At 38.1% G+C, this 15,083-nt stretch overlaps 1 protein-coding gene across 1 annotated transcript in view; it reads left to right on the top strand.

The window, feature by feature from the left end:
- Nucleotides 1-15,083, top strand: part of NVL (nuclear VCP like) — a 37,871-nt gene that overhangs the window by 12,872 nt on the left and 9,916 nt on the right. The window contains exons 14-19 of the mRNA XM_083857834.1: nucleotides 2,154-2,372; nucleotides 2,926-3,030; nucleotides 3,794-3,856; nucleotides 5,004-5,123; nucleotides 5,804-5,903; nucleotides 13,600-13,706. Coding sequence (XP_083713960.1) covers nucleotides 2,154-2,372; nucleotides 2,926-3,030; nucleotides 3,794-3,856; nucleotides 5,004-5,123; nucleotides 5,804-5,903; nucleotides 13,600-13,706 — 714 coding nt within the window. The remainder of the gene's footprint in view (nucleotides 1-2,153; nucleotides 2,373-2,925; nucleotides 3,031-3,793; nucleotides 3,857-5,003; nucleotides 5,124-5,803; nucleotides 5,904-13,599; nucleotides 13,707-15,083) is intronic.

Below are 15,083 nucleotides of genomic sequence, written 5' to 3'. Positions count from 1 at the left end.
TTAAATTTAGATTTAGAAATGGCAGCTTCTAAGGCAGGAGTATAACTCCTAATGACCCATATAATGGGTCTGGAAAAGTGGATCCCAAACCCCAGTCCTCCTAAAAATCATGTTCATGTTTTATACAAGGTGTGTTTTTTCCCTGGGATTTTTTGTTTTGTTTGTGCTATGTTGTTTTGTCTTCCAGCAGAGCAGAGGTTCAAAGAGTGTCTGTATCTCTCTTCAAAGAGTGTCTTTATCTCTCTTCAAAATGTATTGACTGTAACAGAATTTTAAAAGTATCAGACTTGCACTGAATATTTTGCACCAGCTGTTTGCCGTGCCCTCAGTGAAATGTCTGTGATGATGCCTGAGGCTCTTCCCGGCCTGGTAGTGTTACAGTAAACCAAAGTCTAGAAGTATTTATGCAGCCTTTGTTTGCCTTCCAGCTATGTGATTACTTGAGGTAAATCACGCGTGGTGTCTTGTACCTGTAGCAGGTTTGAGGAAGAGAGGAGCTGTTAATGTGCAGCACAACTGGAACTCTGTTGCAGAAAATAGTATTTCAAGTGCCAGAATTATTCTCTGGACTAAGTAACATGAAGGTTGGTGAAGCAAAACAACTTTATATAGAAATCTTTGGTCCCACTTCTCAAAATTTGGAGTCTGTATATGCCATCTTTATCTGCAGGCCTTCTAAAGATTTGTCTGGAGATAAGTGGGCTTAAATGCACATTGTGTTCAAATTCTGTTTTTAAGAGGGCTGTCAAAGAGCACTGTTGCTGTGATGACAAAAATCAGTGTAAAAAGCTGTAGTAAGCCTTTGTATTAGTGTAACATAAGCATGGTGCTTATACCTCCCAGTGCTTCCTGTGGCCTGCTGTAGCCAAAAGAAAGTGGGGAGGGGCAGGTAGTTGCAGCTTTTATCAACATCACCATGATCAAAGGGGTCACTGAGAATGAGGAAGTCTAATCCTAACAAAGCCATGTTTTGATAGCTGGCAAGAGGTTGACATAGTCTAATACAGGGTATTGTCATTAAATCCCTTGTATTATGTTTATAATGGAAAAATAAACATACAAAACCTTTAAAAATCATTCACACAATTCGAGTAAACAAACGCAGTGGTCTTGGCTATTTCAGAGTTTCTCTCAATGGCTCTGTTAAGAAGAGGAGGGAGGACTTAAAAGGAATATCAGGCATTCTAAGCATTTGTATTTCTTTGTGGTCAGTTGTAGAACTATCCTAGCTGAACTTGATAGGAAATGATACTTTTCCTTTATACTCCTGTAGGAAAAATGTTGAAACGTAACAGAGTTTGTACATTTATTTTTTTTCTCCCTCAGTCTTATAACAAAAATCCTGATACAGTTTTACTTGGAGTGCAGTACCAGTTTGCTTTGACACTGCCTTTCTGTATTAGAATGGGGATGCATTTATATTGTGAAGATCTAAAGTTCTTTGATGGAATATTTTCTCAGTTCCCAATATGGAGCTGATGGAAAAAATTGGAATGTTCCTCCCTTGGTCACTGTGGTCTGCAACATGGGGCAGTGCAGAAAAGCATTACCCTGCATCTCTCTCCTGTTTTCCCAGACTTTATCAGGGCCTGATTGCAGAACCAGGTCTAACCAGCCTGAGGAAATGAGTTGTCTTGAATTTAGATGATGTTAAATCAAAGTGTATATTCTAGAAGTGTGTTAAGACATACGAAAGTGTGCTAAGTTTATACAAAACTGAATATTCTGCAAATTGTTGGAATTGTGCTGTCCAGCAGTTTTTCACCTTCTTTTGAAAGCAATTTCTTGTTTAAAGCAGAATTAATACATCTAAATAGTACATATTTTGGAAATTTCAGCATGGAAGTACCTTTCTCCTAGTCAATGTGAGAGAAGCAGTAGGAATAACTGGAAGGCAAATATATGTGCTAGCTCACTTTCTGTAGCAACTAAATCAAGATTTTAGGCTCAGCTCAGTGCTTTCAAACCTGTTAAATGTACACAGAGCTTCCCTGAAACGTTTTTATCATTAATACTAATTTACATATTTTATGTGTATTGTACCCAATAACGTGATTGATAGTTGAAGTGTGGCTTTGGAAAAGTCCTGAAAACAGCTCTGGAAGTCTAACCCAGTTGCATAATCTTTTCTCTCCCTTTCCATGTACCTTAAGGATGAATTGCAGAGACTTTTGGATTTGCTGAAGGAGCAAGCCCCCTTGCCTGAGGAGCAGCTGCAGAAGCTGTGCATTGAGATGAATGATTTTATTGTTGCCCTGTCCTCAGTGCAGCCCTCTGCCAAGAGAGAAGGCTTTGTCACAATCCCTGATGTGACATGGGCAGACATCGGAGCCCTGGAGGATGTTCGGGAGGAGCTGACCATGGCAATATTGGTATGTCCTAACCTTACTTCCAAAGAGCTTTTGCACTCCCCCCCTATGCAGGAAATAAAACTGGTTTTAATATTTATTTAAGGTATAGGGGTATGTTGTAATATCTTTATTTAAAACAGTCAAGCTTGTATAATTCTCTCCTGAATTTGTCTCGAGTCCGGTGTTTGTATTTAATATTTTGCTTTTTGTATTCATGCTTTCAGTGTCTTTGTATTGCTCAATTAAATATTCTAAAAGTTGTGTACCAATAACCTTGATTATGCAACTGCCACACAAAGAATTGGGGACTACTTAGCTGGAAGCTTAGCAATCTTACTGTCAATCAGAGTGAAACTTAACAATTTTAGGTCACTTTGGTGAATAAAATCTTTGCCTCTGAATAAGAATATTTCTCCCATTTAGGGATGCAAGATATTAAGGGGCTGATCTAATCTTTATTCTTTTAGTCTATAAAAAATTGGAATAAAGAACTAATTTTTCATCCAGCTGAAACTAAAATGAAAAGTTTCATGTTTTCTTTATGCCAGAGATAATGACGATGATTTCTTTTTAGGCACCTGTGCGAAACCCAGAGCAGTTTAAAGCTCTGGGCCTGACTACTCCAGCTGGTGTCCTGCTTGCAGGGCCACCAGGGTGTGGCAAAACACTCCTAGCTAAGGTAATGCATTTTCTAAACATCATTAAAAACACTGGAGAATCTTCTTGAAATGGATGTTTTTGTAGGATGAGTCTGGATCATAGTGCAAGATGTTGGCCTTTTGCACCACATCTCATCAGAAAATTAAATAATTTCGACCTTTGTGCTGAAGTTATTTGATTTTTCTTGCATAAACTTACAACTTTGCTTGAATGGAGAGGGAATTCCTGCAAAACTTGAAGGAATGAAGTTGGTTAAGGAAAAAATAGCAAAGATGAGTAGAAACTCCATTGGATAACCACTCTATGGAATATTTTACTGTAACTAAATTATATGTTTGGGAGTACTCTACAACTCTTACTGAAAATACTTCTGTTTTGCTTCTTGAGCATTTCAGTTCTTGTCATGTCTCCACCTAAATGCAGATAATCATGCAAATTTCAGATTGTTTCTTGTTTTGTCTTCAAGTGCTCTTATGGAGTTAAATATCTCTTTAACTCCCATAGTTATTGGACATTCTTCAGCTGGTGTGGGGTGTAAATATGGAAATGCCTCATCAGAGAGAGAGAGAGAGAGAACATTGCTAAATTCCCCGCTCCCCTCCCACTCTTAATTGCATATAATTATACTTTGTACTGTTTTCTATATTTTGCAAACAGTTGCTAACTGTGTTCCTTCCCTTGTATGTGTTTATCACTCCCTGGACAGAACCCAAGCAGACACATGATAAATGTCTGTTTTATATATACATATCTGTATCTATCTGGCTTTACCTTTTTCACAGGCTGTGGCAAACGAGTCTGGACTGAACTTTATATCTGTGAAAGGTCCTGAGCTGCTAAATATGGTACGTGCTAATCATGAGGCTTTTGTTATTCATGGAATTCTTGTCCAAAATATGGGGCAAGCAAAATTCCTGATAATTGCACAACTGGTACTGGTGCAGCTGAAATTGCCTTGTTTAACCTCTCCTTAAAGTTTGTAGCAGTGACGCTGTTCATATGAAAAGAAAAAAGTCACCTGTGTAGCTTAAATATTTATCTTAGTTTAAATTACCTCACAGGTGGAGCCCTCTTGACTTGAAGTAGGGTTTCTAAATGACCAGCTACATACATCACTGCTTTTCTGTAGCATGGAGATTTTAAATGTCAACAGATAAAAGTGCTGTAGTGCAAATTTTTGAAGCACGGGACTTAGAAGAGCTGTGATGTAACTTCAGTCCCTTTCAGAGTCAAGAGAATGTGTTGAACTGAGTAAGGTGGCTGCAGTTCCCATCTGGGGAGGCCATTGTCACTAATGTGGAAGCTGAAACCCACTAACTGGATTTGATTTATCTCTTCCCAAACATTTCTATATGTCTACTTCAGGTACTGATACAGGCAGGAAATAACATTTAAGTTGATGAGGAGCCCAACTTCCTTGTAGAATGCAGAGAAAATGATTGGCTGTGGTTCAGAGACTGTGTTAACGTATAAATTGTCTCAGAAGATGTTTGGGAAAAATTAAGTGTTTGCATTTACAACTTCACAGCCCTGTTCCTACAATTCAGCATTCAAAGTGAAATTCTGGCTGACTTTTCAGTTCCCACCAAGTGCCTGTCTTCAGGCAACAACTCTATGAACGTCAGATGTTCATTGTGTTTATGTTGCTCACTGGGTTTGTTTATGAACAGCTGAACAACAGGGTCCTTAATTAAGACCGTATTTGTTAATTCTCATCACCAAAATGATGGCAAGTTAGAGATATTGCTCAAAAAGAAAGGAATTCTATTAAACTCTGAATGTAGTGCAAATTGTCAAAATTCAACTAGTGACAGTTCCCAGGTAAATCATGATCAGTAAGGAAACAGAGATAAGAGACTGTTGTCAGAAAAAAACAGATTAATAGGTTGCATTTCTCCCTTTCAAAGTACCTTAGATTGTGTTTAAAACTATTGATTTTATTTTCCAAGCAAAATCTTAGTCTCTTACATTGTTTCAATATTGTTTTTTCAGTATGTTGGTGAAAGTGAGCGTGCTGTACGTCAGGTATTCCAGCGTGCCAGGAATTCAGCCCCCTGTGTTATATTCTTTGATGAAGTTGATGCTTTGTGCCCTCGGAGGTCTGACCGTGAGGTGAGTTGGCCTTGAGATGTCTCCACAGATAAATACTCTCAGTTACAGCTTTTGGGACAGAAGGCAGGCAACAGAGGTACCCAGAAGGGTGTCTCCTAAGAAAAGCAGTCCACTAGGCTCTTTATTTGAGGGAAATATGTTGGTCAAGTTTTATAAAGCTTAATGCTTTTTTTCATATGCATTTGTAGAAAACATATCCAGATAAAATCAGGTTAAGCTTTTAAGTTTGGTTATAGGATGTCATTACTATGGAATTACTATTTACCTCACCTGCTTAAAATGTTGTTTCGGAGGTTCAATATTTAAGAACTCTTTTCCCTCAAAAAACTGAATATTGAGAAATTTTGTGTGTTCTTCTTGAGGTAGATATCAGGAGGACTAGTACCAATATTTATATGTAGTCCTCTAAGTGGGCCCTTTAGTTTTGATGGGAAGGAAAAGGTTTGCCACATGTTCAAATATGTGGGAAGTGTGTAGATAGCATGAATTTGGGATGGAGACATACCAAGACTATGAGAGAAGGAATCCACAATGCAGCTACACTGAAAGTGTGAAAAAGAAACTTCCTTTGAGTAATATTTCAGTGCAGGGAGTTAGTAGATCTCATGTTTCTTTTACCTTGAAATATTTATGTTCCCACTGTTCTCTTTGATTTTATTGCCAAATTTCTCCTCCCAAAGTCGGGGGCCAGTGTGCGGGTGGTGAACCAGCTGCTCACAGAGATGGACGGGCTGGAGAACCGGCAGCAGGTTTTCATTATGGCTGCCACAAACAGGCCAGGTAAGGACACACAAGTCAGAAACAAGAAATCAGACCTCCTTGATTCTCTCTTAGCAAAATCATGTCTTCCTAAATATTTGAATTCTGTAACTAAGCCTGTTCTGTACTTAAAGTTACAGGGTCTGCTCAAATCCAAAGCATTTCTGATCAGTTAAGCTGCTGTGTTCATGTGGTATTGTGAGATAAAGCAATCTCTTTAAAATGTGTCTTACTTGGCGTCTGGTACCATTGCTGTTAAAATGCTTTGAAAGATCTTTGACTGCTGTGGATTATCTCCTTGAAATGTAGAAGCAGAAAAGAGACCTAAAATGGAGGGGTTTTTTTCTTTTTTACTGCTTAAATTGATTTTCTGTCCAAAGCAGCCTTGTGGTTTTCTGCTATCTTCTTTTTTTGCCTTAAGACATCTGTCTCATTTAAAACGTTTTTCCATTTTCTTATCTTTTGCTTCCTTGGCTCTATGTTCCATACTAGATTTTGTTTGGAACAGTTGCTCCTCTGTTTCTTCCTGTTCTGTCCAGCTTAGATATCAACAGCTGTCTTTGCTCCCTTGCTGGCTCTTCAGTTTTTGGTGGCTCTTGCAATTCCACCAGCATCTTCTCAGTTAATAAGCTAAACACTGATGTCTGCTTTACAAACATCATGTGTTCTACAGGCAACTTTCTACCTCTGGTGGTTTTTTTGTTTGTTTTGTATTGTGGAGAAGTCTTGTGTTTTATACATAGCAAGAAACTTGTCTTTCCTGAATTTGAATTCCATGTAGAAGCTGTGGGTTGTAAATAAAGGAATTTGTTGTCAATTTAGGAACAAACAAGTGTGAAGGTGTTGCACTTCCTCAGTTATGAGCGTTTTTTCTGTATATTGCAACTGAAATGAAATACAGGATTACAAGTCTGTCTTGGTAAAACCATACTGGTGTGGGTACCCGAATTCTGGAAAGAGCTTTTGCACCTAGAACAGGTATTTGGAAAATTCCTACTTACAGTGAGACACAGTTCTATCTTACCTGCATGTATTAAGTAAGGACATGATGTAGAATTTTGCTGAAAAAATGCTTAACAGGAAAAATAGTAGTGTAGCCATTTTGGATATAATTTGGAAGATGAGACAATTAAAATACTTGGTATTGGTTGTGTTCTATAAATTAAGGAAAGTTTGGTCAGGAATCATCTATAATAGGCAACTATGAGGTGGTTTTAATTCCGATGGTCAAAAGCTTAAAAGATTTGGAGGAAGATCTTCTTATGTCTCGAATTCTTTGCACCCTGACAGACTTTCAAGCCTTCCATGGTAAAATATGAGCAGTAGGGGCTTAAATCTACCTGCTTGTAGAAATGCTTTGACTAAAGTGGCAGGTTTTCTTGGCATGAGCTTGCTAATGCAATGCAGACTAGAAAATAAGGTTATGCCATGTATAAATGCAGGTGGATATACCAAGAGTGTTGGTGGGAGCGTCACCAGGTTGCCTTAGGAAAGAGATCTCTCCCTAAATTAGTTGTGCTATTGCAAACATTTGTATCAAGCAGCCCTATTTGGAAGTGTTTCTTAAGAGCTTCATATCTAATTACTGACTTGTCATTATCTCTGTCTGGTAGCTTGGAACTCCAGCACTTTTGAAGTGAGGACACATCCAGCTGTACTTCCTGCAGTGCCTCATCAGCCAGCTGGGCATGAGGCTGATCCTTTTTTGGGCTGCTCAGTGTTGCTGTTCTGAGCTAAGGATTCCTCTCCTGGAGGCAGCTGAGTGCAACCACTCCAGCAGCTTCACCAGGGCCAGGTTAGGGTAAATATTGCTCAGATGTTCATTTCAAAATATAAATATTTTCCTGGGGCAGGTTTGTCCTAATTCCTTGATTTAGTGAAATAGACACCTGTTGAGTTGTTGATTTCCCTCTCTATAAGCCTTATACTAGGTGGATTTTTTACCCTTATGTGGTTAGAAAGTACCTTTGGAATGGCTTGGGATCTTTTTTTTCTTTTTCCTCTTCAGTTTTAAAAAGTCACTATTGCCTTTTTCACCTCCAGTGGCAGATGTACTGTTTGGCCATACAGGAGTAGTTAAAATGACAAAACTTTACCAAATAATGAGATTTGGGCTCACATTGGAGGGCAGCTGGGAAATGTGTAAGGCATGAAATCAGCAGTGTGTTATTAGTCAGTGAAATTGAAAAAAGGGGATTTGAGGTAAAAATGACAAATGTGAAGAAAATGCAAAAGCAGGGATATCAAATGCAATTAATTTCTATTTATTGAATTTGTAGATGAATTTATATCCTTCAGTTGGTGATTTTATCTTGATAAAGCTAAAAGGACTTGTTTTGCCAGCATTGGTAAAATTATTTTTTTCAGCTGGAAGGTGCAGTTTGGATAGGATGGATGTCTTGCTTCAGAAGGACTGTGTGTATGAATAACATTTTGGATAGGTTTAGACCATAAATTTTTCCTGTGATACCTGCATTTGTCAGTATGAGGAAATAGAGTTTCATCAGAGCAACTTCTACTGAAGTTGTGGTTAAGTTGGGGAAACTGATTTTTCTCTCCTGTAGCTTATTCACTGTTCATGATGCCTAGGAAGAGGCAGTGTTCACCAAAATGGAGTTTTGCTGTGTGGTTTGGCTAGTGGAAAGGAGCACACTGCAGGCAGAGAGCAGTGAAGTCTGTGCTGGTAAAGCACTCTCAACCACCTTATGAATGCAAAGCCCAAGCAGAGACCTGTAGGACAGGCATAGCTTAGACTGGCTGCTATACTGAAGTAGTTCCCGCAACAATTAAAGTTGTGGTGCCTGAAAAGGTTTTTAGATCTTTGTAAGAAAGGTTTTTCTGTCATAGTTGTAGTGAGTAAAGGTGCTGCTGGGGAGGAGAGTTGTGTAATGTAAATCTGAAAATATATGTGTCCCAGCAAAACTTCTGCAGTCTTCCACTGAGCCAGTGCTGTGAAGTGTGAGATCTCATGAGTTTTAATCCATGGTAGTATAATTTTCAAGGTGCTTCTTTTGAAGATGCTTCTTTTTTTAGAGTGATTGCATGCCTGGTAGCTTTGATAGTTGGTTGCTTGTACTGTATGTGATTGATGTGTTTGTTGTCAGCATTGTACCCTGAAATTGTGCAATAGGAAGAGTCTTCTCTTGTAAGTTATTATTATTGTTGTTGTTGTTATTATTATTGTTATTATTTAGGAGTAGTTGCAGTTAATACAGCAGTGGCTCAACCACTTTTGGCATCAAGGTATGTTCCTGGCACAGTTGTTCCAGTGAGGTGTTGGCACCTGGGATAAAGTATTACTGTGAAATGGTGTTAGTTTATACCCCATGGCTGAAGAACTGCCAAATTCTCTGTATATAGCCTTTAAACACTTAGGAGGCTTTAATTCCCATTTTGGCAAAAGGATAGGCACAATAGATTGGTTCCTTTGTTTATCATCTACAGTCTGCAAGTGGTAATTCTTATCTGGCAGTGATGAAAAAGCCTTTGATGTGCCCTAAAAAGCAAGATATTTGAATGGTTTTTTGCATTTACTCAATGACTTTGAACGTCCTCTACAGATATTTCTTGACTCCTTCTAAATTAGCAGGGATGCAGTATTCCCAACTCAATCTCTTTCCACCTAAATGCAGAATCAATGTCAGACTTCGTCTGAAGAGGATTAAACTTTTAAAGCACTCAATATCATTAGAGAGAGAGAGAAGGAAAAAACCAGAGGCAGAAATGTCATGTCTTGTTAGCACCTTTATGGGTAAGAATAATGATATTCTTTTCCAGCTTACTTCCTTCTGCAAATTCAAGAGTAAATACGACCCAACTGCCAAACACTACTGTTGAATGAAATCTGTAATTTCCCACAATTTTCTAGCTACCAGTTTGAATTTCAGAATGGGATACTTCTGCTTTCTGCTCTTCTCTTACTTCCCCAGGCTTTGAACATTTATAAACTCCTTAGAGAAATGCTGACCAAGGCATCAGCAGGATTTCCCCTGGGATATAGGGAGCTGTGTAACATGAGGAAACAGACAAGACAGTGATTTTTAAACTGGACATAAATTGTGATAATGTCTTGCTTTTATTAATGGCCTCTTTCTCTAGCTTTCTTAAATCTTGCAAAATTCCTCTTCTACTATTGCCTTTGACCACAATCCTAGTTTCAGTGAGTTCTATTTCTGTTAGTAAGTTTATTTTCATTTTTTAGAGCTATTCACCTGAACCACATGTTTTGAAACACAATAAAAAAAATAATCACCAGTCCTTAACAATAGTTACAGTTTGGGTCTGGGCATTGTTTCTGTTTTCACCTGTTTATACATGTTGCTGAATTAAAGGCAAGATAAGATCTAAGAAAAGCACTTGATACTTGAGGCATGGAACAATTTCTTTCATAATAGTTCTAGTTCACACAAATTATATTCTGCATTTCAGCAGCCCTTCAGTATTGTGTATCTTTCACAGTAACTTCAGTTGTTACATGCAGCATTCACCTGGAGTCTCAGAAAACCTCTCAGGGCTTCCGAGCCTGCATTTCAGAACATCACAAATGGGAGGGCCTGGAACTTGTGTATTTCAAATATATTTTTAACAACTGAAGTGAGAATGTGGGAGAAGTTTGATGAACTCAGACAACAGCTGTCAGTGCTGGTATGCACTGACCTTCCGTAAATGTGCTTGGCTCCTCTACAGTTGAGATAAGACATGAATAATCAGCTGGAAATGAATGTAGGACTAAGAGAGTCTATTATAGAACAGGAGAAGGTCACTGTATAGGAATTCATGCACAGACATTTTCAATGGAATGTAATGATTCTGTAAAAATTTGCAGTAGTTTGAAGAGCAGTGTAGAAACTGAAATGTGACATAATTCTCTAGATCTTAGTGCCTGTTTGAACCCTTATAAACAAAGCAAGGAATGCATGTACTGGAAATATCTTCTCATGTAATTTTGCCAAATTATTTGGAAAATTATACTACTAACTTGTAATGACAGTCAACACCACTGACCACCTCAGAAAGGCAGGAAATTATTACCTGGACATTTCTCTCAGTAGAAGTACATTCTTTCTGTGAAACAGCTGCTTGGAAAAGGAGTGCTGTGTTTTATCACATTTCCATGCTTCACCTTCCTTCCAGCTTGAGGGATAATAATAAACTTTGAAAGATGTATCTGCAATAATTACCTTAATTTCATTAAAATGGTAAATGTATCTAAAATTAGTTGACTCTCTTCTGTTTAGATAAGTTTTAAAATAATAGATATGAGAGAGTGTTATGATTTACCAAGGTGGAATGCTTTAAAATTCCTTTAAGGGGATACTTCATTCCATTCTTTTAAGTGGATATGAAGTGAAAGAATAGATATATGTAATGAATGAGTTTGTCCAACGAGTAAATAATTTTCTGGGTTATTTGATTTGAGTTTTCAAGAACTTCAGGCCCAGGTCTCAACCAGAAGAATGAAATGAGTTGATTCTTAAGCAGATGGGAAGTGTAAATCCATGTTTCAGACTTTGGTGTGGTCTTGTTGCTGTAAACCACCATTACTGCAGTTTTTCTAGTTCTGTCAGTTGTGGTAACTTTTTGAATGCAGGCAGTGTGATCATTTTCATACAAAAAGATGAATGCAACTTCAGACCACATTTGCTGTCTTCATATTGTTGGACACTCAGTGTGCAAAATGGAAACAGTATTTTCCACAGCAAGCTTAGTATTTTAAAATTTAATATTTTATTTTTGGAACATTAGAATGGGGAAATCAGCAAGTGCCTGGTGTTGTAATGCAGGCCCTGTTGAGAGTTATTTGTTTTGGTGTTTGTAACAGATCCTTTGAGTGAACATTGTCATCTCCTGTTAATAATGGGACAAAAAACACAGGAACAGGAAAGTGCACTTGTGTCAAAAGCAAGACAAAATGTCATCTGGACCGATGCACAGATGTATAAGTAATGTGGTTTTGTCTGTGCCTGCCATGGCAGGGATTCTGTTTAACCCTTGTGTCAACTGGTCTCAATTAAATTAATAAAACAAGTAATTCCTCTTTTTTTTTTCCCCCCGTCACCATTCTCATCACATTTGCAGTAGCTGGGTTTTCTTCCATAGATGCTTCTGCCCATGACTGCTGTATCCTAGGGAAAAAACAAAACCTCAAACATTTGTCCAAGAAAAATATAATGGAGTTGTCCGTTAAGCATAACTGAGAGAACTATTTGAACAAAACCATGACCATCTTTAAAAAGTGGATCAATACCATACTGTGGTAGGATCAGGGAGTTCAAGTGTTTACAGAGTTAAGCAAACTTTTTTCCTTTGCAAAAAAGCAATAGTTTTACTTCTCTGCTACTGTTTTAGGGCTTGGGTGGTGTCTGTTTTGTTTAAAACATCTGTACAGTAAAGATAAACAGCTTCACTTTTTCCAGTCCTTCACCTTTACTGTACAGGAATGCAATAGTTTGTCTGTTAGCTTGTTTTGGAAGGAGGGCAGAGCCAATGCAGGGTGTTGGCAGCCTCATTGGGAGGCCTTGATAATTTCCAGCTTTAGACTTAGATGGAACTATCATCTGTCACTTTTGGGAGAGGTTCTTGCAGCAGCTACCTCACACATTCATATAATTTACATACTTTAAAATAGTCTGTTATAGTAAAAGTATAGATTTCTTTGTATCTTCTGTGACTTTGCTGCTCACATTACTGTGGCATGTAGAGTATCAGAGAATCATAGAATCATTTAGGTTGGAAAAGACCTCAAAGATCATGGAGTCCACCTGTTAACCCAGCAGTGCCAAGTCCACCACTAAACCATGTCCCCAAGTGCCACATGTACAGTCTTTTTAGTACCTCCAGGGATGGTGACTCCAGAGAATTCCTTAGCGAAACAGAGCAATTAATACCATTATTGGGTTTCAGTAGATGGGGAAATAGGGCATCAGGAAGCATTGAGAAACATCATGCAGGCAGTTTGTGCTGAAATAGACAGGAAATACAGCCTTTCCCAGGTTATGTGCCCTGTTTGTATCTCTTGTCATACCAATAGTCAGTATTTATATCCTGACTTATTTTGTGTACATTTGGTATCAAAGCCTGTGGTGCTGAAAGGCTGCTACACATTTCTGTTACACTTAAGCTTGAAATGATTTTCTAGAAACATCTGTGATATTTTTTGTTTTCTTGCTTTTCCACACATAATAAATTTGGAGTCTGTAGTTCTCCCTGCAAAACAAATTCTTTACTTTGCAGTTATCTTTGGTATTTTCCTGGGCTGCCTGTTTTACCATCCAGATAACCATTATGTAATAGAAATGCAAATGACCAATAAAATTAAGTTTGTATGTGGATGGTTGTGATTCACCCTGTGTGCTTGACTTACCCTTGTCCCTTTGGGGTAGAGTTCCTTCCAGTAGAACAAACTGCTAATAATTAATGTGGAATTCTTCAGCAAAAATGTTCTAATTTTGTATTGCCAAATAGAGATTTTCTTCTTATCTGAAGAGATGAAACTGGTATTTATGAGCCATCATTGATCAGATGTGGCTTATTTGTACTGGGTGTTAGAGACTTGTTGACAAAAATGGAACTTTTTTTGATCTCCTTTAATGCTCATGGCACAAATGCTTCTTTGAGTCTTGGTACAAATATGCATGTATTCCTTCTCATGTGCAGATGTTCCTAAGGGTGTATCTCATTTCTGGATTAATTCTTTTCTGTTTTTCCTCTCCCTAAGATATAATTGACCCAGCTATCCTGCGCCCTGGTAGGCTGGATAAAACACTATATGTGGGTTTGCCACCACCTGGAGATCGACTTGCTATCTTAAAGACCATCACCAAAGTGAGTATTTGGAACTATATCCTTGATCTTGAAGCTTGGTGGAATGGTGTAAGACAAATTAAATGTTACAAACAATTGCAGGATCCTGTCTCATTAAACACTTTCAGCTATTCTATGAGGTCATAAAAAGAATCCCTCAGCTCATCTGCTGTTAAATTTGCCCAGGGATTGCAAGGGGCCGATGAATCTTGAGTAAAGCAAACCTGTTAAACATAGAAGTTGCTGACTTTATAGTCACAGTTTGAACAAATTTAATTAGAAGATTCCTATCTGAGTGAGTAATGGGCCTAGAAGTGTTTTGTAAGCTTTTTTGGGGGGATTCCAGACATTCAGCAGAATGATTCACAAGCTCCATCTGTATTTGCTCAACAGTAGTTGAGACACCTAATTGGCTTTAGGATTAAAACAAGCTTGTGATGATTGAGGCTGTAGGTTAAAGTTAAGTGTGAAAATGTAAAATCTGTGCCTTCATGGGTCCTCCCTGTGGTGGGCAGCACAATCTGCCACTTCAGAGACTTGGATTATAGAATTCTGTGTAAATGTTTCTCCATGTATGGAACAGCAGGAATCAAAGGCCTTAAAAAAGAACATAAAAAGCATTATGAATTTCTTGGATATTTCCTATTTACTTCCAGTAGATCAACATTGATTGTTAAGACCAAGTATTCTAGGAGATCTTTTTTTGAGCTGCAAAGGAGACAAAGTCTTTACTATAGAGGAAATATAGCATTATGAGAAGTCTGGCAAAAATTGTTTCGTGCATTTGTAATAAAAGATAATCCAGACTTGTGTAACCTTAAAAGTTGTGGTGTACAGGCAATAGTTGATTCAGAATTCAGAAAGTGAAAACTTGTTGCAGCCTGTTCTTTCATGCCAAAAGGATGTTCAGAGGGTGACCTCTCATTACAAATTCAGGATTTTAGACTTTCTTTAATTTGTTCTGTGCATTTCTTCATGGATGAAAATAGATTAAGTATTCCCCCATTTGCTATTTGCAGTAGACCAGTTTCTTGTTTCTAAGTTTTACAGAAATACTTCAGTTAATACTTTTTACAGCCCTATTCTTAATGTTCTTCATGAGATGTTGAGAGGAATTGAGTGTAACATCTGTGAATACTGGAATAATTTTTTATTTTGCCACATTTATTTTTAAAGGTAATTAGGAGCATAGGGGAGTAGTGCAGCAGAGCTTGGTGCTTTGCTCCCTTGCCTGGAGCAAAGGTGGCATTAAACAGAGCTGATTTCTGTCACAAGGTTTCCCTTGCTCACACTCTCACAGCCACACGCAGGCACCAAGATCATGAACCCACCTGCCCAGGATCACTCTTGGGCAACACTGAGGACCAGGAACTGTGTTGAGTCCTCACTTCATGGTTT

This window comes from Zosterops lateralis (genome assembly GCF_965231275.1).
Source record: "Zosterops lateralis genome assembly, chromosome: 3".
In the NCBI taxonomy this organism is placed as follows: domain Eukaryota; kingdom Metazoa; phylum Chordata; class Aves; order Passeriformes; family Zosteropidae; genus Zosterops; species Zosterops lateralis.
Note: the sequence above shows the minus strand (reverse complement) of the source record. Positions and strands in the feature narration are given on the sequence as shown.